Raw genomic sequence first — 25,714 nt, forward strand, 5'->3', positions numbered from 1 at the left:
CCACCAACTTCAGTTTCCTCATCTGCAAAATGTAGTTAAGAAATGGGCCACAAGTTCACGTGAGGATTCAGTGCAAGCTGTGGAACATGCTTGTCCTGGTGCCTGGCACGTGGTGCATGTGCAGGCATTAGTTGTAGTGTTATACCAGATCTGACTTCAGGGAAAAATGGAAAATATAACTTGGGTCCTGGTATGCCTCAAATGAAGTTGTTTTTTTTAATAAAGAAAATCAAATGTACAGATCTAAATGAATTTTGTCCTTTAAATGTCATCACATTGTATAGCTGTACACAGTTTCCAATATGTCCATTGCATACAACATGCTTGAAAATAACTTTTGGAATTTCTTTCTAGAGTTCATTCTTTTGAAGGATCTCAGTTGTGCAAAGTATTTATCCTAAAAATAGATAAAACTCATCTGTTTGGAGCTAAATATAGCATAAATGTAGGTTAACCAACTGAGCAGAACCACTTTGGGCCAAAAAAGGAAAGGGGTGACTATAATGTTAATGAAATTGGTTTGGGTGATGCTCCTAATAGGCCTTAAAGGCAATTCCATAGGAGGACATTCCTAAATAACTGGGTTAAAGACATGACCCCACTCCCACCCCCAACCCCAGGAAACAACTCTGAAGCCCAGTGGCCAGCCTCATTAATTCCAGGTTGGCTGTATTAGAGTAAGCTTCATTGCTGTTGCAGCAGACATACCCCAGCACCCCAGAGGCTTAATAACACACGAAGGTTTATTTCTCACCCACATGAGGTCTGACAGGGTTGAGCAGCCTTCCTCCACTAGTGGTTTCTCTTTCTGGAACACGTATCTCCCAAATTGGTGTAGCAGGGATATAGTAGTTGAGGAGGCACCGAGCTCTCAATGGCTTGGCCTAGAAGTGGAACCCTTCACTCCTTCATTCACCACTGGCCACAGATGGTCACACAGCCCCAAGGACATAGATGAGGTAGGGGGAACACATGGGTATTTGTTAAGAATACCGCCACAGTATTCTTAAATATTTAAACCCATTGGCATCATTGAGCTAGGTATGTTTCCTGTAAGGGAGAACTTTGGAGAGCAGTCATTAGACTATACCTAAAATTTGGCCAAAACTAAAAACCACAAGCAGAAACCTCAGATACCTGTATGTCTGAGAGACCTCAGACATCAGTCTCATCGGGGACTATTTGAGCAGTGTTTTTATAGGCAGCAACAAGGGTCAGTGGGGAGACATTTATTCTAAAATGTTTTTAGCTGAGATGTTTCAGGTAGGATGCTGTAGTTCTCCCTTGAATGTCCCTTGCAAAGGTCTGCATTGAAGAGTGGTAGGAACCAGAATCTGTAATAACACAGAAGTTGCTACAAAACTAGGAAGAAATGTACGCAAAGTGATTTTGGACAAGGGGCAGGGTTGTGAGGCAGATAATAAAAATAAAATCAACTAACAGTTACAGCTTTAATGGGACCCTATTGTGTGCCTTATAAATATTGCAATGCATATCAACCATGCAGTGGTTCAGAGCTGTTGGAAATAAGGGAAAAGAAATCAATTCAAAAGTTTTCGAAGTATGCCATTTTGGTCTTACTACTTTAAGATGGTAGTAAAACATACCTTTTGAATTGCAACAGTCAGATATTGCATTCCAAGAGCTCCCCATCCCCTGCCTTACCAAGACAAGCTGTTTATATGGCACTAATGTGCTGACATTCCTGAAAAGACTTGGAGCCGCACAGCTGCTGCCACTCAGAGAGAAGAGGAAAATTTTTGGAAGGTTTCTTTTTGATTTACATAATTTGAGGTTAATGCTGGGAGAGGAGCTATGTGCCCAGTGTCCAGTCAGTGTGCTGGGGTACAACTTATTTATTAGTTGTGCTGTAGAATGGCATAGCTATTACAAGCTAGACATTTCTGTCTGCTTAGAATTGTGAGTATTACAAAGATATTTTTGGGTTTTTTTTTTTTCTGTAATCCTGAGGGATGTTGCGTAGAAGGTAGTTCTGATTGCTCTGATGAGCAGTATCTCACCCCTGAAATAGCTTTGTATATCTGAAAAGGCTTTGTATATCTAAAGGTTCTTAAGCAAAAAACCTTTTTTTCTTTTTGAGATGGAGTTTCACTTTTGTCACCCAGGCTGTAGTGCAATGGCATGATCTCAGCTCACTGCACCTCTGCCTCCTGGGTTCAAGCGATTCTCCTGCCTCAGCCTCTCGCATAGCTGGGATTACAGGCACCCACCACCACGCCCAGCTAATTTTTGTATTTTTAGTAGAGATGGATTTTGCCATGTTGGCCAGGCTGGTCTCAAACTCCTGACCTCAGGTGATCCACCTGCCTCCATCTCCCAAAGTGCTGGGATTACAGGTGTGAGCCACCACGCCTGGCCAAGCAAAGAACCTTTTATGACTATGTACCATACTAAACATGTGCTCAGCAGATTACACCTCCACCTAATTAGTATATGAATCCTGGGAAATAATTAGTATTGTTATGTTCATTTTGCAGATCAGAAAACAGAGGCTTAGTAAGATCATGTGACATACCCAAGTCACAGTGTTAATTTTTGGTGGATCATGGATTTGAACTCCGACAATTTGATTTCATAGCCCACTGTGTTAACCAGTACGTTATCTTGTCCAGAGGAGGAGTAGCATGCCTGGTGGCATATATTGCCCTCCACAACCTACTTTTGTAGTGCATGTTTGTGTGTCAAAAAGACACACAAAAAGGGGGATGTCTCCGCTGCTGGACATGGTGGGAGTAAACTGGTTTGGAAGGCCAGACGGAAATCATCCTTTGTTTTGGATTTGCCAAAATCATGTGGAAGAAAACTTCAGAAACCAGTTATATTTTCAGGTGTTCTGGAAGGTGACTAGTGGTATTCACTCAGTTACATCTCCATCATTTGAGATTTTGATGTTGAATAATATAACCTATTTGGTCTGTCTCAGTCCAGCTGATCATTGCTAGTTTTCTTGATATTAAATGTTTAATATCTTATTGACCATAATTCTAGCCTAGAAAAAGACTTTCGAAAAGTATAGAGCAGCTTTACTTCTCAAATTCAGATAGGGCTGAGCTAACTTCTGATTCTGGAACAGAAAACTGGATACTCTCTAAGTGGGAATTGTAACATCTGACCCAGGTTTGTTAAAATTTGGTATGAGAAGGATTTCACACTCTGATCTGGTAGATTCACTTCAGCACATGACCGAGCCATCTGTAAATTCTGTGGTAAGTCAGTCAACACCAATTTAGCCACATATGCAAATACGAAAAGGTCTCTCTTTTACTCTAAGTCCCATCTTTAGATTTTCAGAAATTTTGCCATGTGTTGGTGCCTCCTCATTAAGAATGCTGTTCATGAAAACAAGTGAGTTTTGTTGACATTGCAATTTTTTTTCTTCCCTGGATGTTCAGTGGGAGACAGAGTGTAATAAATATGAAGGGATGCAAACCGCAAATGTGTGGGGGATTTGTGTTGGCATAATGGAGGCTCAGGCAAACAAACAGATGCATGCGAGAGTCGAGAGTGGCATGTGGTAACACCCCTCTCTTGCTTGAGGGATGACTGACCACATGTGCCTCACCGGAACGCAGATCCCTCCTGTACTGCCACAGAAGCAACAATGACACCAGAGCTGCTGTGAGCCCAGGCACGTGCTCTTCACCCATCTGCTCTGGCAGCCAACACTTCCAGGTCTACTTGATGATGACTGTATTTTGGTATAGGTGTTTGTCCCCTTTTCACCCCAACAAAGTCACAAAGGAGACAGGTGTCATAAGAATGACTCCTCCCATGCAGGTAACTGTGAAGACGTAGGAAAGGGGAAACACCCCTGTTAACCAGCAATAATGGCTGAATTAATACAAAGAACACTTCATGTTATTTAATCCTCCAGCAGCCATGCGTGGTAGGCAAGGCATCAGGGACCGCATCATCCTTGTCCCAAGAGAGGAAACAGTTTCCAGAAGGGGGAATGACTTGTGCAGGATCATACAGCTTGTAAGTTTTTGAATTTCTCAGACTTAGCATTTTGGGTTTTTTGTTGACCTGAGACCCTTTATGGCTGGCCTAGTTACTCCTTTGTTAGTTCATTCAACATTTCTTAAGCATCTAGTTAGTTCCAGGCACTGGAGAGCCATTGAGGGGACAGAGTTCCTGCATTTAAGGGACTCAAACCTTAGAGGAAGACAGGAGCAGGTAAACCAAGGTAATCCCAAATAGAGTCGAAAACTGGTGGTCTCCAGACCAGTTTTATTTAGCTGACATGTTTTTATAAAATCTTGAATTATTTAGAAAATAGAAGGATGTGACAAAAAAACCCGAGTTGTCTGGCTTCTTGTGATAAACTGGACAATTTAGCAACATTATTCTCAGATTCCTTTGTGTCGGTGGATGGCGCCATGGTGGCCATTTTTGAGAGGCTCTCCCTTGCCAGTTTGCCAGTCTCTGCCCTCCCCACTGTTCCCTGCCTATTTGGCCTCTGTGGGTGGTTAAATTTGCATTCCCCTGGGTTGCAATAGTGATCAAGGAAACTTGATCTGAGAGGGACTCTGACCACAGCCAGGGTTAGGTGAGAAGGAGAGGGAGCCAAGAAAGATTTCTCGGAGGAGAGACTCTGACCACAGCCAGGGTTAGGTGAGAAGAGGGAGCCAAGAAGGATTTCTCGGAGGAGAGAATGTTTGGGCTGTATTTTTTACAAAACAAAGAAAAAGGAGGCTCGGCACAGTGGCTCATGCCGGTAATCCTAGCACTTTGGGAGGCCAAGGCGGGTGGATCACAAGGTCAGGAGTTCAAGATCAGCCTGGCCAAAATGGTGAAACCCTGTTCCTACTAAAAATACAAAAACAATTAGCCGGGCATGGTGGTGGGTGCCTGTAATCCCAGCTACTCGGGAGGCTTAGCAGAGAATTGCTTAAAATCGGAGGATGCAGTGAGCCAAGATCACGCCACTGAACTCCAGCCTGGGCAATAGAGCAAAACTCCATCTCAAAAGAAAAAAAAGTAAAGTAAAGTAAAAGGAGACGTGCTCCAGGCAGAGGTCGCTGTGTAGGAGATGACCCAGAAGCACTGGATCATGGCACATCCATTGTTTGTTAGGGCAAACTCTGCCAAACTGCCCTTTCTTTATGCAAAGCAAAGTCGACTGTTTTGGGTAGAATCAGATTCTTTTCTGAAAGATTCTACATGTACAAAGGCACTGGGTCAGTCCTAGTTGCTCAGTGTCCTCTTATGCTGAGGGACAGAGTGAGAATCAAAAGGTAGGTTTATATAAAACTTTGTCTAGTCTGGAAAACTCTGAGCTTCCAAGTCATTATTTTTGGTGGGTTTGTGTGGTCACCATCTTTTCTACCAACAGACCATTTACTGGACCACAGGTATTCTGGCATCTTTTTTTTTTTTTTTTTTAAACTGGTGAGTGTGCCATTCTTTTCTTTTTGGAACCATATCTATGGCCATATTTCAAGACTTTTTAATCATTAGGAATAATTTTTACAATTCAGCTTTTCAAAGCCTGACAATGTGTCAAGCCATTGGGGAGAGCTCAAGCACATTTTGTGGTGCCAAAATATGGCTTGCCTCAGAGGGTTTGAGTTTTTGATGACACCGTGGTGTTAAGCTATCTTGCTCTGAGATGCTGAAAGGGATGGGGGAAGGGAGTCTTTTGAGGTCCCCAACTGTTCCTGGAGGTGGTCACCTCTTTTCTTTCTCCATGTGCCTGTGCTGGGAGATCTGGGTCACATGGCAGCTAATGCTGCCGATCCCAGGCAACTTTTTGCTCAATAACTGTTTCCCAAATGGCTACTCAGGGGCCTTTCAGAATTCACGAGAGCTGTCAGTTGTTATAGTAACCGGCCCCCTGCTGTCGAGTTGGCCCTGAGATGCCAGTGGAAGCTCTTGGAACAAGCTAACACATAGTCATTAGACAAAAGCAGAAAGAGATTCACTGCTAAAGGTTGCCAGTTAAACATGCTCCATGATACTTAAAAAGCTGGACTGATTCTGTAAGGGAAGCGGTGGGTGGGTAAATTTTTAAACCAAGCTCACTTTTCAGGAAAGGGAAACTCCTTGTATGTTCAGTCTATTCTAGGTAACAATCATCTTTCTTTGGATTTCTCAGAATTAACTGTCTTCTCTCTCCCCCCAGGGTTGATTATGTCTGTTCTGCTGGTTTGCTCAGGTAGCCTCAAATATCTCAATTATTCAAGATATTAGTTATTGATTGTGTGGCATTCGCTTCTCAGCAAAAGTGTTGTCAGTTTACGGGTGGTAGTTTTAAGCGCCTGTGATTGTGTGTGAGGAAAAACTGCGGAGATAGCCGGCTCCGCTCCAAAATTCCTGAAAGAGTGAATCTGGCAGAATTCAGAGTAGGGCTAAGGGTTGAGAAAAAGTCTAAATATTTTAGGAAGCTGCAAATTTCAAGTTTTTATGAGAATTTGTAAAAACATTCCAACACACTCATGATTTCTTCAGATTAATGTTCGTAGCCACACTGAGTATATCCATGATGTTTGTAGGACAGTTGTTGTAGTTCCAGGATGTACTCAATAGAGGGAGACAAGAAGTTCTGTGTTACAGCAGTCCCTCCCCCCTTGTAATCGTATTTCCAAGTTTGACTTCTCCAAGTTTTGGTTCCTGTGCCAAGCACTTTTACCTAATATAAAATCTAGTAATTAACACAATAATTGAAAGCTTGTATTAAGGGTGAAGAAAACCTAACACTCAAGAATTAGAGGATGTTCATTCCTAGAAGTAAAAAACCACCAGCGGACTCAATAGTTAAGATGTTAATTCCTTTGGAATTACATACCTGGCTTCAGAATTCTTTGTGGGACTCAATAGAGCTTCCAAAAAAGAAAACTTCCATATATCTGAGTTTGTCATTGCTGTTTTATCGACAGAGTTTGGAAAAAGAATAGGAATCATTTCAGTGTGAAATCTTATAGCCCAGCTGGTTTGGGAGACTAAATATAATTAAATAAATACTTTCAAGTGTTCTTGTGTGACAGAAGTGCATCTTTCAAATTCTGTAGCCAAGTCTCAGATGCTACAGTTATTTAAGTTTTAAGGGGAAACTAAATATAGGACTTAATATAGAGTAATAACTTGCCAACTGCTGTTCCCATCTCCCTGAGGTGCCTCTCCTATTTATTCTCCAATCTGTATTGTGAATTAAGAAAATGTTTGTTCTGAGATGAAAGCATGGGGTAAAAGACAAAACCCCAAATGTGTCTAATGGCACCAAATTCAGAGACATTTGTCACAGAAGGGAGGACCAAATGATCTCCAAGTTAACTTTACTCCAATGATATTTTAAGCCATTCTGTTTGCCAGGGCAGTGTGTCAAAGGTGGAAGAGTGGGTATGTGCATGACAAGGGTCATCACTGTGTGATATCCTAACCTTCCATTAACACCAGGGTAATAGAGGCTGCGACTATGTAAAGATGACTTACAAGAGCAAAGTTCTGACTGGGTATTTCTTACCTCAGCATAAAAGCTCCTCATAAAGTCCAGACACCTTTGTGCCTCAGCATCCTCTTTTGAAAATGTCACAGATGAGGCCTGATGACGGGGTCTGTCTGTGTTAGACGGGAGGGGAGGGCATTTGTATGGAACTCTTGGTGGCCAATTGAAAATACTGTATTCTACACCTGTTCTCTTTTGTTTTTTGTCCATTTAGAGGGTGTAACAAAATAAAGTCCAAGGGCTTTCCCAGACGTTTCCGTGAAGTGCCTTCTTCTGGGGAGAGAGGAGAGAAGGGGAGCAGGTGAGGGGCGGTCAAGCTTAAGTGGGGGGTGTCTTGATGGCCGGGACTGGCTTGCCAAATTTTTGTTTTGTTGCCATGGGGATTAAAGTCTTGTAGATGGCGCAGTGGTGAAACTCACCTGCTTTACCTGAATTCCCAAAAGTAAGACTTGCAAATGTCAATTCAGCTTGTGGGTAGCTGGTACCAATTAAAGTATGTCCTGTGTGTGCTTGCTTTGCTTTATTTTGCAGTTTTGGGGGTGTTACTTGTTTCTGGGTTTGTATGTACTGGGGGTGCTCTATGTTTGTGTGTCTGTATGTGTGTTGCATCCATTTTCTTTACAAATTTTCAGATATTTGCATGGTTTTGAGCTTTTAAAAAAACATATAATGCATGCATTTAGCCTTATGTGAAAAATATCTCTTAGAAACCTAAATTTGTAGATAAGTTAGGGATGAAGAGTAGGAAGGGGAGACAGAAGTGAGCAAACGTGGATGTACTGTGTGTTTTTCCTTAAGAATGGTGAATTTTTTTTTTTTTAAAAGGAAACGCATATGAGTTCTGGATAGTTTGAATACTTGGAAAAATTATTGTCCTGGAAAGATTTATAATAAATGTTTGGAACTCATGATTGTGCAGTTTTAATCACCACACTTGAATCTCTTGATAATATTTCTGTAAGGCCTGTCTTAGGCAAACTCTATTTAATATTAAGATCTTTTAATATTAAATTGCTAATTAGACTAATTCACTAATCCATATTATGTCAGAAGCAGTCCCTTTTTACTTTCAATGAACCAATTTATAGGATTTATGTTAGAATTTTTACATGGAATGATTCATCTCCATTGGTTGTGGGTAAATCAGATTACTGAGATGAAATTTTAGATATCCAACTATTTTAATCAGATAAACCTATGAAATCTGAGACGGTATATTTTAGGAGTTGTGACAGATTAATGAGAAAGTATATGATCTATTTTCTTTTACACTGTACTGTGTAATTTCGGCCTTATAGGGAAAGCAATAACTGCTAACACTGGTAACTAAATTATTCTGTGATCTCTTTTTGCTTATTAATGTCTTTAATACATTTTCAGAGTTAAGGATAGAAACTGAAATAGAAACTTCTCTATAGTTTTGGAGTCAAAGATTAATCTTAAGAGAGGAAGACGCTGGACATTATTTAAATGCCTGTCATACCCAGTCCATTATAAATATAATGTGTTTTTGACTATAACACTTTAAAGAGCCAGCATCACCTTATGAACATCATAAGGATAAATGCACATCCAGTTTCAAGTCCTCCCCAGAAGTGATGCTGTAACCTGCCAGACTATTTCTTTTATGTACCTGGACCCCCACATGTCAGTGGGCCCATTATAGATATATTTTAGATCCTAACAGAGATGCCGCAGTCTCTCTGGTATCTTCTCTGCTGCTCAGTGAGGGAAGCACAATCAGTGTCATCCAGGTCTAGGAGTTGGGAACCATCTTGTGAAACTACAGGTATTTATAGAATCCGTCTGATTGTGAATCATATTCACTTTTTAAAATAGTGTAGCAGCTTAAAAGACAAACTGTGGCTCAGGGAGGTATGTGTTCTAACTGCAACTCTGCCACTTCCTGGCCCTGTGACTAGGAAGGGCCCATAGAGCCTCCGTTTACTTATCTAGAAAATAAGTCTAATGATAGCAACTTTTCATGAGGTTGTTGTGAAGATTAAATGGGGGTAGTATATGTAAAATGCTTAGTGTGTGAAATGTATTAACCCATCGAGAAATTGAGTAAATTGAGGCTCTGAGAAGTTGTCACTTGGCTAGGTCACCCTGCTTAGTGGCTGCCTTGGGACTCCACTGCCGCAGTGTGGTACTCCTGAGGAGTACGCCTTCTCACAGCTACGTGTGCTATGCTAAGTACTCCATGAAAACGATATGGGCCAGATATAGATCCTGTCCTCAAGGGGTGCCATGTCTGTGCTCTTCCTTATGCTAGCAGCCCTGCCATACTGTACAATTCCTCATTCTGGCCCACTGTCCCCTCTCCTTCCCGATGCTCTCTCCGCAGGCACTTTTGCCACCTCCTTTCCTGACCTGTGTCCATCCTGCTGCTGCTCTATAAAAGGGCTTTGAAAGACAGGGTGCCCCCTTCCTCTGCCAGGCTTCTGCAGGAGGCTAGAATCAGGCTCTCTCTCACCTTTGCCTTTTTCAGTCCACTCTCATTTTCTCTGCTGGCTTGTATCTCCACCCAAAATGTGGCCAGGAATCAGGAGAAGAGCCCCCAGTGATGCCTAAATTGCAACCCTCCAAACAGCTACAAGAGCTGTTACAGAGTCCCTACACATTAATTTCGTGTGGCATTACTCTTCTGCCCCTGTCATCTCCCAGTCCCACAGCAGGAAGGAAGGGGGACTGTGCCACTAAGACACGTTGCACAGAGAATTGCTAAAAGCAGGACAATGGCTGTGAGAGGTGATTATCCTCCCAGAAAGGAGAGGAAAAAAACATTGAAAATCAGACCCAAGTATATTTAATTTCTTGATAAAGCTGATTTAAGTTTTGAGTAGGTAATACTTGACATGATTCAAAATCAAAAAGTTTAAAATTATATGTATCCCTAAATTACCATCCCATCACTCACCCACTCTGTTCCCTACCTCCTCACAAATAGGTAGCCCCTATTGCTAGTTTGTTGTCTATTCTTCCAGGGATTGTTACACATATATAAGCAAATAATGAATATCCTTTTATCCCCTTGTACACAATGGAATACAACATATGCGATCATGTGTCTTGCTATTCTCACTTAACACAGGTTTTCCCTATGCCTATATAATTTCTTCATTCTTTTACACAGAAGCATGGTATTCCTTTGTATAGATGTGTCATGATTTAGTTAACCAGTCCCCTGTGGCTGTCATTTTGATTGTTCTCCGTCTTTTGTTATTGCAAACAATTGTGTGATTAGTAAGTTTATGTGTCACTTTGCAAGTGGATAAGCATGTCTGTAGGAAAATTTTCAGAGGAACATTTATTGGCTATATCACAGGGTACACACTATTGTGCATGTATGGTGCCAAATTGCCCTCCATAATGGGGTACCAAGGTGGGTTTCTCTCGACAGTCTATGAGCATGCCTGTTTCCCTACGGCCAACCCAGCACACTGCATTGTCAAACGTTGGCTTTTTTACTAACCTCATAGGTGAAAAAGAAACGGTGTCTCAGTGTAGTTTTAATGTGTTGTCTCTTACTATAAGTGGGATTGAACCATTTGTGTTTCTGTAAACTGTTTTTATCTTTTGCTTATTTTTTCTTTCAGTTATTGATCTTTTTCTAATGAAGAGAGATATCCCTTGGTAGCAATACGGGTTGCAAATATTTTTTCCCAATTCGTAGTTTACTTCTTAATTGTATTTATGGTTCTTCTTTGATGTTTATATAATCAGATTTATCTATATTTTCTGTTGTTTTCTAGATTTCGAGTTTTCTTTTAAAAGTCTCTCCATTCTGAGGTTACTCTTTTTAAAATTACTTTTATGGTTTCAAATTTTAATAGTAAATTCATTTGGAATTTAACCTGGTTGATCGTGTGATGTCTGAATCTACTTCTTTTTTTCCCCATATGGTCTCAAGTATTTAAAAAATATACTGCAATCTGGGGCTTAGTGAAGAGTCATATAATACCTTCTTAGATCCTTAAAATATCACTCACAGCAAAATACAGTCAATCAGTATATTAACAAAATAAGGAGTTGCCAAAAGGCTTTTACCCAGACATTTTAGATTGTAAATACTGAAAAATATGTGCAGCAAATAAAATGTGAATTTCATTTCTTACCTCCTCCCCAAAATGAGTTGGACTATCATATCACCATTGACCTTCCCAAATCAGTGGGATATTGTGTCAGTGCCTTAAAAGTGTGGCAAATGAGGTGGAGAGCCCCTCAAACCTCAGTCCAGATGTTCAGAATATTCCAGTCTAGGGTCTGAAGGGTGAGACAGCCACCTTAAAGCCCCTGACTTCAAGCCTTCTTTTCTAGGTAATAGCTGGAAGCCTTGGGAAGTACTGTCCAGGGCTCACTTTCTCAAAGCCAGCTATAATATAGGAACTGTCACGGCCTCATCACAATGTGGTTTCCGAAGAGACGTTTTCTCTCTTACCTTCTGGAAAGTATTACCAGTACTTCCGTCAGACCTAGGCATCTGCAAGGATTTCTTGGCAAACTTAATGCCTAGCTAAGAGAATATAGTTTTGAGACCACTTTTGTGCCTATAATTTATCATTTTCTCCCACCTTCCTAAAGATATTAATTGCAGGCAATTTGAATCATCCAATAAAATTCTCACCATGGGAATCAGATTTTTGTCACTTCTAACTGTACCAAAAGTTGACTAGGCCATCTCTCCTATTCATGTGAAATCCAAAATATTTTTGAAACATTCTCTCCTCATTTTAGTGTCTGTTTGCTCTTTCACACCCCATCCATCATTGCATGATTTTGTTCTCTTTTCTCTTCCCTTTTCCCTTTCTCTCTCCTCATATCTTTAAGCCCTGCTTATCTAAGGTATGACAGCCATATGCCCTGGGACTTCCACAGCCCTCATGTGAAACTTGCCATTTGATTATCCCCCAAAGCACATTGACATTTGTCAAATCTCACGCCCCCTTTTATGATTTGGAAAATATGGCCACCAGAAACATATTTTGGTTTGAGTTTTTCTTTTGAGAAGATCCCTTCCGGAAGAGATACTACAAGTGTAAACTGAGTTTTATAAACTGAATCACTTAACATGCCATAAAGGAAACTTAACAGCAAGTGAGTTGTTGTATATGAAAAATCTCAACTTAGAACTTACATTGGGCTCCTTTCCAAGTGGAATCCCGGAGTTATTTCAGACACTTCTCTTTGAGGAAAAGCCCAACAACGCCTACAGCCTTTTTCTTTTATTGTTGTATTTGTCACTTCAATTTATTGAAACATTTTGCCCTAATAAATCAATCCATGCCTTTTTAATACAGCCCTCAATCATCTTCCTTGAAGGCATGTGAATATTTTCAAGCTTTCTCTTTGTAAGTGGCTCTTACTTATGCAGGGTTTACTACAACAGATCCATTTACAAAAGTAAATATTAATGTGATTTATTTTCTTGACAGCATGAAAATAAATGGGATTATTAGCGGGTATGCCACTGTAAATTTAAATGAGGGCAGTGTGTAAATCAGTTAAGATTATATAATTAATATTCAGCAGCAGCTCAGCTAACTGCCCTCTCTAGTCTGCAATTAGAATTTTGAGCTACACACTGCTAATAATCTCTTTGTCACCCTGATGTGATTATAGAACCATTGAGTTTAATTTGAAGACAGTGACTTGGTTTCTAATTCCTATATACCGACATTCGGTTAGTTCATGATTCTGGGTTTTCATACGAGTCTGGAGGCCATATTGTGGTCCTACACCCTGCCCATGTCCAGCAGTTATGGTGTTGTTCAGGGCAGTGTTGTAATAAACGGAGGACCCTGGATGAGAACAATGTGACATCCCAAGCTTGTCAAAGTGGATGTACATGTTGACCCAGATGTCTGTAGATGGCAGGAACCCCTTTTTCCTGTAAGCAGGTTTGGAGACCTGCCTTTTAAGGAGGTTTTTTATTTGTTTGTTTTTTAACACAGCAGTGTTGTGTGGAATTCCAGACATTTCTAATGTTCAGTCTTTCTGCACTTAAGTTCAGTACTTTGCTTCTGAAAAATATTGGTCACTAAATTATTTCCAGGTTCTTGTCAGAAGGGCAGAAAGAGACAAGAAAATTGTTAGCTCATATCAGAGGTTATCTAAACAGGTAGCTGGAAGAACAGAAGCCACAGAAAAAAAGGCCTTTATGCAGAAATTTGGTCATTCTGGGTATTCTTCCTTAAGAATGTATCAAATTCCTGGGTAGCAATGGGGGTCAGAAGTCTAGAGGTTTTTTTTGTTTGTTTGTTTGTTTTGGTTATTTTGCTACATTTTGTTTGGATAGTAAGTCTCTATAACTGGAATTTTATTAATACTTACAAAGGACTGTCAGAGCAGCTGGGTGTGTGTGTGTTTCATTAGTCAAGAAGGCCAATTAAACATACTGGAACCTGTCATGTGCTGACAGTGTGTATTTTTCAGCAGGGAGCTCAGGGACTTGACGTTGACAGCTGATACTGGCCGATGTGTTTCACATCCTGACTAAAAGATGTACTCTGCAGGTGTGTGTGCTCTGCTTTCCCAAGAGTAGACTTTATTTTTAAAGAGGTCTTTATCCTTAAAATATGTCCCTTATTTGAAAGCATGGCAGGTTATTTTTAAAAATTTCAGTCCAAGAGAAAATATTCCTAATCATAAGCTTCATGTGTCCCATGTGGGCTTTTAAGAAGCTGTGCATACTCGCACACTCCTACCATCAGGGCTTCAAACACTGTACAGATCTGGACCACAGGTGTGGGTTGTGGGCTTGAGACCCAGAAAACTGCTAGCCAGACTCCATACAGATTTGATCAGCTACTATCACACATTACCCTCTGGACTTCCAATCAAACCTTTCTTAGAAATCTTTTGAAGACATATGACCCCATGTTTGGTTTTCTAGAAAGGGATGAATGAGTGGAGAGTAACAGAGGAAGCTTGCTTCCACTCTGCTACTTGGAACTTTCTATAGAGATATGCATAGATCTAATATATTAGTCATCTTTGGTCAAGCACCAGAAGCACTTAGGTAGCATTTAGGGCTATGCTGTAAGAAAAGTGCATTCTTTTGAACAGGGACTCTCATTCGGTGTGGCAAAATGCTTACTCTGTGAGAGGCATGTGAGAAATGGGACCAACTTAGGGACCAACAGATTTACATCTCCCATTTCACTTTCATTCTGTCTCACATACCCACTGAGTTCAAATTGAGGAAATACCTTGTGCAAACTGAGCTCTTTCTCGTACCCATCTGGGAGCATTCAGTGAATGTTTCATGTAAGTCCCTCTATCTTGGGTACCTTGTTGATGGGGGTGGGCTTTAGAAAGCCATCTAAAACAGTGGTTTTCCAGTTTGTTTAAGTGGCAGGAAACTTGGAATTCAGGATGTCAGAACATCATTATTATTAATAATATTGAAGTAAATATTCACAACTTCAATGCCTTCACAGAAACTGAAATTAATTTTCCTACCAGACAAGTATAGCAGTCCACAAGGGTGGACTCTCAGGAACCATTTTCCCTTCCTCAGAGTGGTTCATAATTGGACACAGTACATACCAGAATCCCTAGAGGGAGTCTTCACAATACGCAGAGCTATACCCTACCCTGCACCTGCTCTGTTAGAATCATCATTAATGGGGCTTACCCTGCCTGGGTATTCTAAAAGCTCCCTAAGCCAAAGAGCTATGCACTGCTTATTAATAACCACCATTTGATGATACTTTACTGATAAGAGAGAGAGAGACTGAGAGACTGACTGTTCAGGCCTGGCCCTCCAAAATTAAGGCATACCTAAATCAGAGAACTTAAAGTGTCAGAAAGATAAATGCTGCAAATGTACAATAGGGGGAAGTATAAGATAACTTATACTTACTAGGTCATTACTAGGTCATTACTAGGCCTGTCAGGGTCAGTGAAAATAATGTTACCTGGCCTCAGTTTCTTAAAGGGGACAGACAGCACTCAGGGGTTGGGGAGGGGATGGGAAGTAAAAGGGCAGAGGTAGAAACATGAAATATATGGCGGGGAATCATTGGATTATATTTTGTAGTTAAATTTGTCAATATATTTTTTCATTACAAACATGATCTATTTCATTGATTTCCCTTTTTAGGGTACTTTCATATACAGATGTTCACTATAGAGAAATTAGGATTTTGGAAAATGGCTCTTTGTGATCCTAGAAATCTGATTCATTCAGGGAGGGTCTGTAAGGGTAAGTTAGTTGAAAGATAATTAGACCTAGATAGAAAATTGAAATTGCACGCTCAGTGACACACGTAAGCACTTTGAGAAATTTTTTTTTTTTTTTTTTTTTTGAGACCAAGTCTCACTCTCTTGCCCAGGCTGGAGTGCAGTGGTGTGATCTCAGCTCACTGCAACCTCCGCCTCCCGGGTTCCAGCGTTTCTTCTGCCTCAGCCTCCCGAGTAGCTGGAACTACAGGTGCACCCCACCACGCCCAGCTAATTTTTGTATTTTTAGTAGAGATGGGATTTCACCATCTTGGCCAGGCTGGTCTCAAACTCCTGACCTTGTGATCCACCCACCTCGGCCTCCCAAAGTGCTGGGATTGCAGGCGTGAGTCACCGTGCCTGGCCAGCACTTTGAGAAATTCTATCTCCATTCCCCTGAGCTCAAAACTAGAGACAATACTGCCTCCTTAAGTAGATCACAGTTCAGAGGTTTAGAGGCATTAAAACTTGTGTTTTTCCTTCCTTTTCTCCAAAATCCCTGCTTTTGCTTTTTTATTCCTGGATACCTCTGAAGGTCAAGAAGCACAATTTTTCATGGGAATTCACTGAAATGAGCAAGTTAAAATACAATGCCTTGTGATATGCAGCTGCTTTTCTTAGGTATTAAACACAGTGTAGAATTTGTACATGCAAAGGGACCATCTTCATATTGTTAAGGATCATGAAAAGTTGACAACAGACTGACCACCTCCATCAGTCCCTGGCCCAGAGTAGACCCCCCAATAGATAGTTATTAAAGGAATAAATTAAATACCAGCATTGTAATGCCTCCATGAATTGGAAGATTAAGTAAACATTAATAAAGAGGATGCCAGTCTATGTTTGTTATCAAGAAGAGATGCATATAGAATGATCTCATTTCGTTTTTTAAAAATAAAACCCCCCATGTAGTCCCAGCTACTCGGGAGGCTGAGGCACGAGAGGCATGAGAATCACCCAAACCTGGGAGGCAGAGATTGCAGTGAGCTGAGATCGCGCCACTGCACTCCAGCCTGGACGACAGAGCAAGACTCCGTCTCAAAATAAGATACATACTCCCCCTACACCCAGAATAATAATAAATTTTAAAAAAAGAAAAAAAAAAAACAGAAAACAGCCCATCTGTCTGTATTTGGGTGAGATTATAATAATAGCCCACAGATTGATTTCCTTGTTCCATTTCTGCTGCCCTCTAATCCATTCATCATGTAGCAGCCAAAATGAGCTTTCTGAAAGAAGCAAATCAGACAGTGCCTCTCCATGGATTAAAGCCTTTCATTGACTTTCCCCTGCTCCTAGACACCAACGAAGGTTCTTTGTGATCTGCTGGATCCTGCATGATCTGGCTCTGGCCTGCCTCTCCAACCTTGCTTTCCACAGCCTTTCCCTTGCCTCTGGCTTCCTTCCAGTTTCCTAAAATGCGCCAAGCTCCCTCTGCTCTAAGGCTCAACTAGCTGCTTGACCTGCCTAAAATGGTCTTCATCCTGAGTTTCACAGGGTTAGACCTCCTTAATCAGGCCTCAGCTTAAATGCCACCTCCTCAGTGAGGTCCCTTCCTTCAGCTGACTTCATTTACCACCACATCATTCTTATTTTCTTCATTGCTCTTGACTGAAGCAATTTGTTTGCTTGTTGTGGATTTTTCCCATGAAGACCTAAATACTGAGGGTAGGTACCTTGTGTGTCTTGTTTATCATTGTGCTCCGAGCTCCTCACTGCAGATGATCAAGGAATAGTCAATAAATGAGGAAAAGTATACAGGGTTAGGCCTCAAAATATTAATAGCGATCATCACTAGGAGGAAGATTTGGGGTGTTTTTAATTTCTTTTCTTTTCGTTCATTTTTATTGCCTAATTTTTCTGCAAAAATCATGTTGCTTATATAATACTTTATCAGTTACTCCAGTGCTTAGCCAGGCTTAAGGAAGTAGTTTTAAGGATTGCAGACAGCGGCAGAGAATGCGTTGTCTGCATACTTGATGCTGTGCAGTGGGTGCTGAATAAACATTTGCCAAATCCATTGAAATCTTTATTCTATGGGAAGATATTCTCCACAAAGTTCTGTAGTTAGTTGCCCACCCATATATTTGTGTGGGAGGCAAGTGCATGATGTGCAGCAAGGTACAGATGCGGAGCTCTGTCTCCCAGGTTTCTGATCCTTATCCCCAGTCGTGTACTTTTCTCTGGCAATCATGGAGTTATTTTACTCCGGGGAAAATCCATTATAAACAGCAGCACATGGGGCACTAGAGTGTGATTTGCTTCAGTACACACTGCTTTTTTCAAAGATAATGTGGAGCCTGTAGTTCCACATATAACTGAGAGACTGGCTGAACTGTCTGCCTGTCTTGTGGGGAAAAAAAATCTACAATATAGTATATATATCCTTTTTTCCAAGTCACTTTAACAGTAACTTGGCCAATAACAATTCTATTTATTAATAGCTTTACATTTTAGAAGTCCAATAGCAATAATAATTATGGTCTTAAAAGCTAAGTTATTTCTTGCATGTATTTTTTTTTTTTCAAGTTAAAGGCTAACCCAGTAAATTGCATCCCATTCATCTTAGTGACTTAGAGCACTTATTTGGGCTATTAAGCAGTTGAATAGCTGTCTTCTAACTCAACAAAAGCAGGTTTTCCTTAGCTATGATACTGGATGGTTAAGGCTTTCATTCATTTGTGAAGTCCATAACCTGTGTTTTAACTTTAATGTTACATTCTGGAAATCTGTGCAAATTGGGGAAGGTGGGGGAGGAAAGGAAGTAATCCAAGAGTAGAAAATATAATAACTAATTTAGAGAGAGAGAGAAGTTACTTTAAACATCAAAATAATTTTTTTTCACTTAGATTTCTATTGCTTTACATTGAGAAGATTTGGTTAGCACCAGAGCCCTGTAATATTATGTGCATTTCATATCCATGTAGCTTAAGTCTGACTAACTTATGTTCTTCACAAATTTAGGTAAAGGCAGCTAAGCAAAGAGTGAGGAAAACTTGTTTTATTATTTATATTACAAATGCTGAGCAATTCATAGGGAAAAAAAAAAAAAAACACTCATTTTTCTTCAGTGCTCTGTTAGAGTAGTCCTGGGAGGCATGTGTCAAGAGTTGTAGTAACTGACGTTCAAAATCTCCTAATGGAATGGTGCAGCAGACTAGATTGATTCTAGAGCACTATCCAAATGGAAACTGTTTAGCTACTGTCCATCTGAAAATAGGCACTGCTTAAAGAACAGCACTTCATACTATGACATGTGAACATTTCTGATTGCGTGTGGTTATAATAGCTTGTATAAAAGCTGAGATGGAAACATCTTTGTAACCATGTGGTCTCTTCACTCCCACGGAGATCTTATTTTTTATAGTTTCTTGATTTTTCTCTAACCTTCCCAACCCTAGCCCCTTCTTTGGCCTCACAGAAACAGGGTACGCCCAATGGAATCATCCCAGGATATTTTTGATTAGATGAGCAAAGACAACTGTGAAGAAAAGTTGACTTATCTGGTAGTTGGAATACGGGCCCCAGAAAAAGCAAAGTTGTAATGTGTGTAAATGTTGTTTGGTGTGCGATGCCAGAGGAGGAGGACAGATCCCAGTGACACTGTGCACCAGAAGGATGCCGCCTGCTTGGCTAAAAGACCCAGCAGTAGGGCCAGCTATTGTAAAGCCCCTCCGCCAAATGAACAGGGACCCTTCTCTGGTCACAATAGCCATTCACGCTGAGCAGCTTCATTAAATATTCAGCCTGTGCTTCCGGCAGCTCATTAGGGCCGCAATGAGCAGTGACGTGGATGCAGGAAAGCTGAGGGCCAGCCAGCATCGGAGGCAGAGGCTGAGTGAGCTGCTGATGGCTTCTCTCTTCATTGCCTGTCCTATGATGACCAGTGTGTGCTCTCTGCTTTGCTTGAAATACAGGTAAAAAAAAAAAAAAAAAAACAAGCAGATGACACTTAAGGGCTTCAAGACCTTGTCTCAGATATTGTCTGGCAAGGGCCTCTGATTCTGAGTGCTTGCCTTCCTGAAGCCCTCTGACCCCTTTAAAGAGCTGTCTGAGGCTTTGGGGGCCTTTGCTAAGCATGAACAATGTGGTGCTATTGTGTACTTGGGCTGTTTGATGACGATGTTGGAAGGGGATACAAGGTGTGGTTTTGAACTTGGTGTTGGGGATTTAGAATAGCAAATTATTCCTCTGTAACATATCAAATTTAGAAATATTGTGAGATAACCCTAGCAGTCTGTATGGTAGGTTTACTCTCTACCATGTTTTCACATATTTGAGTAGTTAAATACTAAGCCTTTCCCTTTGAACTATCAGGTTGGATACAGTGATGATTAAAAAAAAAAAAAAAAAAAAAAAAGGATATTCTTTAGCAATTTGGGGCCCCTCCAACAGGCTGAATGTTGTCCTTGTATCTTGTTACTTTTACATGAGTTCACCCTCAGTGCTGTGTGATGTTTAAAGCTGGGACGATCTGTAAAATAAGAATTAAAAGATGATGAACTCAGATAGCGCATATCCTATTATTGACATGGTTTTTCTCTTTTCTACACAGAAAATGTTTTCAGACTGCTCATTTCTATGTGGAAGACAGCAATTCACCTCGAGTGGTCCCTAATGAAAGTATTCCTATTATTCCTATTCCGGGTAAGTAAGTAAGACACTGCTCTTATTTCCAGTGGGCTAATTGTTTTTCTCTTTTCTCAGTTTTGTGTGATAAAACAAGAAAATATTATTTTACAGCCTTTTAAAGCTTGCCCAGTATAAGATATCCTTAACTAAGAGTAATTTAATGAATACTCCTTTACATATCTACAAAGTAATAAAACTCTCTTTAGAGGAACAAATAACTGAGTTAATGTAGTATACAGTCATATGCAGGAAAGGAAAGTACAATAGAAAAAAGGGAAAAACCATACAAAAAACATTCTTAGTATCTACTTGAACTAAATTTCATTTGCATAGGCAATTTGTGCTTATATTTTTAAATCACAATTTGTGACACATTTTTTTAAAGGTGATACTTTTCTAAGATTCTTTCCTCTGAAAATCATGTATCTTAATGTTGAAAGTTTTGGTTCTTATGGTGGTTGTGTGGAAATAGAGGGGTACATTACTAGTCTGGTGAATATTTCACTTTTCCTCTGGTAAAAAGATAAAACACTTGGTTAGTGTTGGGGTAGGGAATGGTGGAGTGTACACTGTAGTGAATCCTAGCAAATGCCTTAGACATTTAGAAGTTCAGCAGTGGGTTAGGTGTAATAGGATGTGGGATTTGAAGATCTCACCCACCATTTCTATTTGGCATCCCTTCTCCTTTGCCAGATTTTAACTTTCTACATCCTGGTTTCATTATGTGCTTCCAAATACGTATCTTCAGATATTTTAGATACATCTATCCTCTTGACATTACTCTTTTGCAAACAGAAGCATCACTTTGATTATAATGCCACCCATTCTCCACACCTGAAGCTCCCCCATCCTGCTGATCTGCCCTATTCTCCATAACGCTTTCCACCAACTAATGTGCTATTTATTTTACTTTTTTTTTGCTCTCTTCCCACTACAATGAGAGCTTTGTAAGGGCACGTGGCTATATTCTCAGTGCTAAAATAATTCTTGGCACACAGTAGGTATTCTTTAAGTACTTAAATGAGTGAACGTTAGAAAAATTTCCTTAAAGTTCTTAAAAGGTCTTGGCTGTGAAACTCAGAGGTACAGTCATTCTTTGGGTACCATGGAGAAATACTTCTATTGTTTGCAGATTGTCACTACGTGTGGTTATGGTTGTAGACTGAATTGCCCTGTTATGTGTCTGTATATTGCTTAGTCATTAGATATTACTGGGATTGTCCATGTTTTGTACATTCTAATCAGTTTTCTCACTAAAACTTGTCACACAGAAACAAGAAGATTAACAGAAGGTCTCTGATTAAGTTCCTGTTGGATCCTTTTGTGGCTGCTAAACTAATTCCCATAAAGATGGGATAAGTTTTGTGTTACTGTGTGTTCTCCACTAACCCTGCCCCTTTATCCTTGCTGAAGGAAACTACTTTTCCTTTGAGAGTAGAGAAGGCAGACAGCAATCATCAGTCTTCATCAGCATGAAATAGTTTCATTGAATCTACTGGATTTGCACAATAGTATGCATATACTTTTTCCTCTTGCTTTACCTACAGTATGTGTTGACCACTGGAAAATTCATGGCAGTCTTTCTCCCCTCTGACCTGATTTGTCTGACAGACTCAGTTGTTTCATAGCTGTGTAATTGAAACCCATTTTTAATGAGTTAAATGGTGAAATACTTACTGGGCTGCTTTTCCATTTCTATTTTCTTTTACCACTGGATTAGGAACCAGAAAACCTAGGTCCACCCTGAAATCTTTGTTCAGTGCCTTAACCTCTCTGAGCCTTAGTTTCCAGAATCCGTAAATTAAATAGGATGCCTGTTCTCCTTGCCTTTTGAGGTAACTGTTAAGACCACAGTAGATGATATGTGTAAAAGCACTTTGGAAACCATACATTAAGCCAGAAGTGTAAGCTGTTGCAACTTTCCTTCCCAAATCATGGTACTCCTAATCCCAGCAGTCATGGAGAGAGAGCATTTGCATGACTCTCATGTTAAAATTGTGTCCCTAACACCGAACTACATCCACTAGGTGTGCTCCACCTTGAATCACTCTTCTTTGATATAGGCTTTAGAACTTTTAATTCACTAGGATCCTCTGAATATGCCTTGCCACACCTTTGAGTAGGTGTCTTAGACCAGAAATTGCTTTTGAATGTTTTCTGTTTCATTCCCATTACCTATTTAATTAAGAAGTTAAATACTCCACTTACATTTTAAATGTAAGGCAGTGTGATGTTAAAGGGCTTACCTAGTGAAATGATGAGGGAGGCTAATCTGCTTTCTCAGGTCTTCATAGCTAACATAGCCTTACTAGGAGCATGCCTAAACAAATGAACTTACTTCACCCTTAATTGAGAGTTACCCTAAATGACCTTTCCTTAAAGAGCTTTCAGCTTGATCATAATCTCTTAGCTTGGTAAATAAAACCCCACAGTCCTATTTAATAGTTACATTTGGAAAATATTTTAATTCACAAAGCACTTTTTAAACAACTCATTGTTCTATTCTTTAGGATTTCTTCCAGTTACAGCAGTACAACTGTGTCTCATATAAGAAAAACACAATTCGGCCAGGCGCGGTGGCTCAAGCCTGTAATCCCAGCACTTTGGGAGGCCGAGACGGGTGGATCACGAGGTCAGGAGATCGAGACCATCCTGGCTAACCTGGTGAAACCCTGTCTCTACTAAAAAATACAAAAAAAAACTAGCCGGGCGAGGTGGCGGGCGCCTGTAGTCCCAACTCGGGAGGCTGAGGCAGGAGAATGGCGTGAACCCAGGAGGCGGAGCTTGCAGTGAGCTGAGATCCGGCCACTGCACTCCAGCCTGGGCGACAGAGCGAGACTCTGTCTCAAAAAAAAAAAAAAGAAAAACACAATTCAATTTTTAACAAATTTGTGAGTTACTTTCACTCTACTAAAGCTTTTATCACAACTTTTCTTTAATGGAAGCCTCCATGGAATCATTTTAAATGATTTATCTTAGAAATTATCTAATTGTTCTTATTTCTAAAAATAATGAGACTTATAGAGCTCCTATGAAGTATTTATTCTACCCAATCAATCTCAGTTGTATTTTATCCCTGCTCAAAACCTAAATAACAATAATACTGGGCCTCATATCTGTCAAATTATTTTACCACTTGGGCTCTTCACACTCTATAATTGATTTTTTTTAAAAGATATTTGCAGACAACAGACATAACGAGTAAACTGAATCATTATACTAGCTAAAAATATGTGCAACAGGGTGAAGTTGAAAATTTAAGTACCAAGCTGTTGTAAAAATAGAGCTCCAGGGTCGTCACTGCGGAATATGCAATACACTGTGTTCCCAGAGCCAATTTTAGTTAGCCTCCTAAAAAATCACTATCTAATAATTATTGAGCATTTACCAACAAAGTATATTATGTTTATTTTCACTACAGTCCTATAGAGACAGGTACAGGTTGATGCCCCCATTTTCTGGATGAAGAAACTGAGGTTCAGAGACATTTTTTTAATTGTCCAAGGTTACAGAGCTAAGCAGTGGAGCTAACACTGGAATTATCTCTGTGACTTCAAAGCACAGATGCCTATAAATGGCTCTGCCACCTCTTGGCATACGACTGTGACAGTTTTGATATCTCAAGACTTCAGACTCCTCATTCGGATATTGCTTCATTAAGTCCAGGCATTTTCAAATATATGTGAATATTCTCTTTAGTTTTTTGTGAGTTCTTGATCATTAACTTCTCTCACTAGCACTGACCATTTGGTTTTCCATTAGATTCTCTTTCATCCTCCTGGAGGGAAATTCATAATTCTTGGGTTGACATTTTCCCCATATTAAAAAATCTCCCCTCATCTCTGCTCTCTACTTATTTTTATTCTTTTCCTTCCTGAAAGACTCAACTCAGCAAAACATCCATTCCCTGCGCAAAAATAGGTCTGTATGATTTAAATGACTTAGGAAACAAGTCACAGCCATGTTGAATGTTGAACAAATTTAGACACTAACTCAGCAACTTTGGTTGATTCTGCTGTGGCTAAAATTCATAAATAAATAGCTTGTATCTTTAAATCCCAAAGCATACATGGAATCGGTAAGTTATACTAACTTTTGGAAACTATTATAAAATAAAATAGGTAAATGATTAAGGAAAGCTTTGCTAACCCTTTGATACTCATCCCTTTGAGAGAGCAGTTTATAGGAATTTTTGAAGAATTTTGAATGATCAATTTTACTAATTCTAACAGGAATTTAGGATATTCAGTGTGTTCTTCTGATTTAGTATAGCAAAGACAGTCTTTTAAGAATGAGGACATTTTTCCCCCCCTGGTCTCACCTAACACTTACGCAAAATGTGGAAATGCTAGACAGAGACTGAATACATATGGTGGCTGAGGTTAATTAGCCATGTTAGAAAAAACTCAAAATGCAAGAGTATTTATCCAGCTTGAAAGAAGTGCTTTTGAGGTTGGCTTCCAATCACTATAAAGGTAGTATCAATTCTTTTATCAGATAGATTTTGAATGGTTAGTGCCTGTTCCATGCATGACATATGGGAAAAGCAGGAGCAGGAGAGAGAAGTTAAACTGTGACTTCTGCAGGAGAATGAAAGGGGCTCAGACTCAATATATTTCACTGAGGGTTTTTCAAAAGAAAATGTTCCCTGGTTACTGGTTTCCCATTGTTTTGGTGTGAGGATAAAGCATAACTGAATGCAGTAACCCAGCTGTCAGTCCCCTCATATGCTTTCCATCTTCTAAAATACTGAAGTGGTCACAAAATGCTGTCTTTAAGATCCATAATATTCTTAACACTGACAAGTACTTATAAAAATCTAGTGACTCAGGAATATTCTTTTGAAAAAAACGAATAATATCGCAGTTATTAATGAAGCATTCACTACATTATTCTTTTAGACTTTCATTACATATAAACTTTAAAAAATCAGAACTTAGCTCATGAAATTAACCTGTTACAGAGCATATTGAAAGGGCTTTTCTAAATACGCGCACTGTCAGACACAAATGTCCTTACAAATGCTTTTCTCTGGAAATTAGAAAATCTAACTTTCTAATAAGAGCATTACAAAACAAAATGTTGCTGCTAACCAGTAGCTTAGAAATTCAGAAATGATTCATGCCTTTCCAGCAGTTAAAATACATCTTAATAATTTGAAGGTCACTGGCTTCAGCAGGGTGCCAGAATATAAAGGGGTTTTAAACATGCAGTTTAAAACCCTTGGGATTAAACCAACCTTGTTGGCATATTTTATTTATACAGAGATTATCTCCAAAGGAGATTCATTGGTCTTTTGACTATAATGAAGCCCTTTCTTTATTGACTGCATTGTGTCATAAATGAAAAGAGATTTCTTTTTATGGCAGGAAATAAAATGTTCCAACCTCC

The 25,714-nt window shown here is 39.8% G+C and overlaps 1 protein-coding gene across 2 annotated transcripts in view; it reads left to right on the forward strand.

Annotated features, from left to right (window-relative positions):
• The window catches only part of PTPRG (protein tyrosine phosphatase receptor type G), a 745,340-nt gene that overhangs the window by 670,500 nt on the left and 49,126 nt on the right, over positions 1–25,714 (forward strand). The window contains exons 14-15 of one of the 2 annotated variants that reach the window (XM_015130516.3): positions 7,680–7,766; positions 20,247–20,338. In XM_015130516.3, the coding sequence (XP_014986002.3) occupies positions 7,680–7,766; positions 20,247–20,338 (179 nt within the window). The remainder of the gene's footprint in view (positions 1–7,679; positions 7,767–20,246; positions 20,339–25,714) is intronic. The other variant, XM_002802749.4, reaches the window with a different exon arrangement.

This window comes from Macaca mulatta, chromosome 2, assembly GCF_049350105.2.
Source record: "Macaca mulatta isolate MMU2019108-1 chromosome 2, T2T-MMU8v2.0, whole genome shotgun sequence".
Taxonomy (NCBI): domain Eukaryota; kingdom Metazoa; phylum Chordata; class Mammalia; order Primates; family Cercopithecidae; genus Macaca; species Macaca mulatta.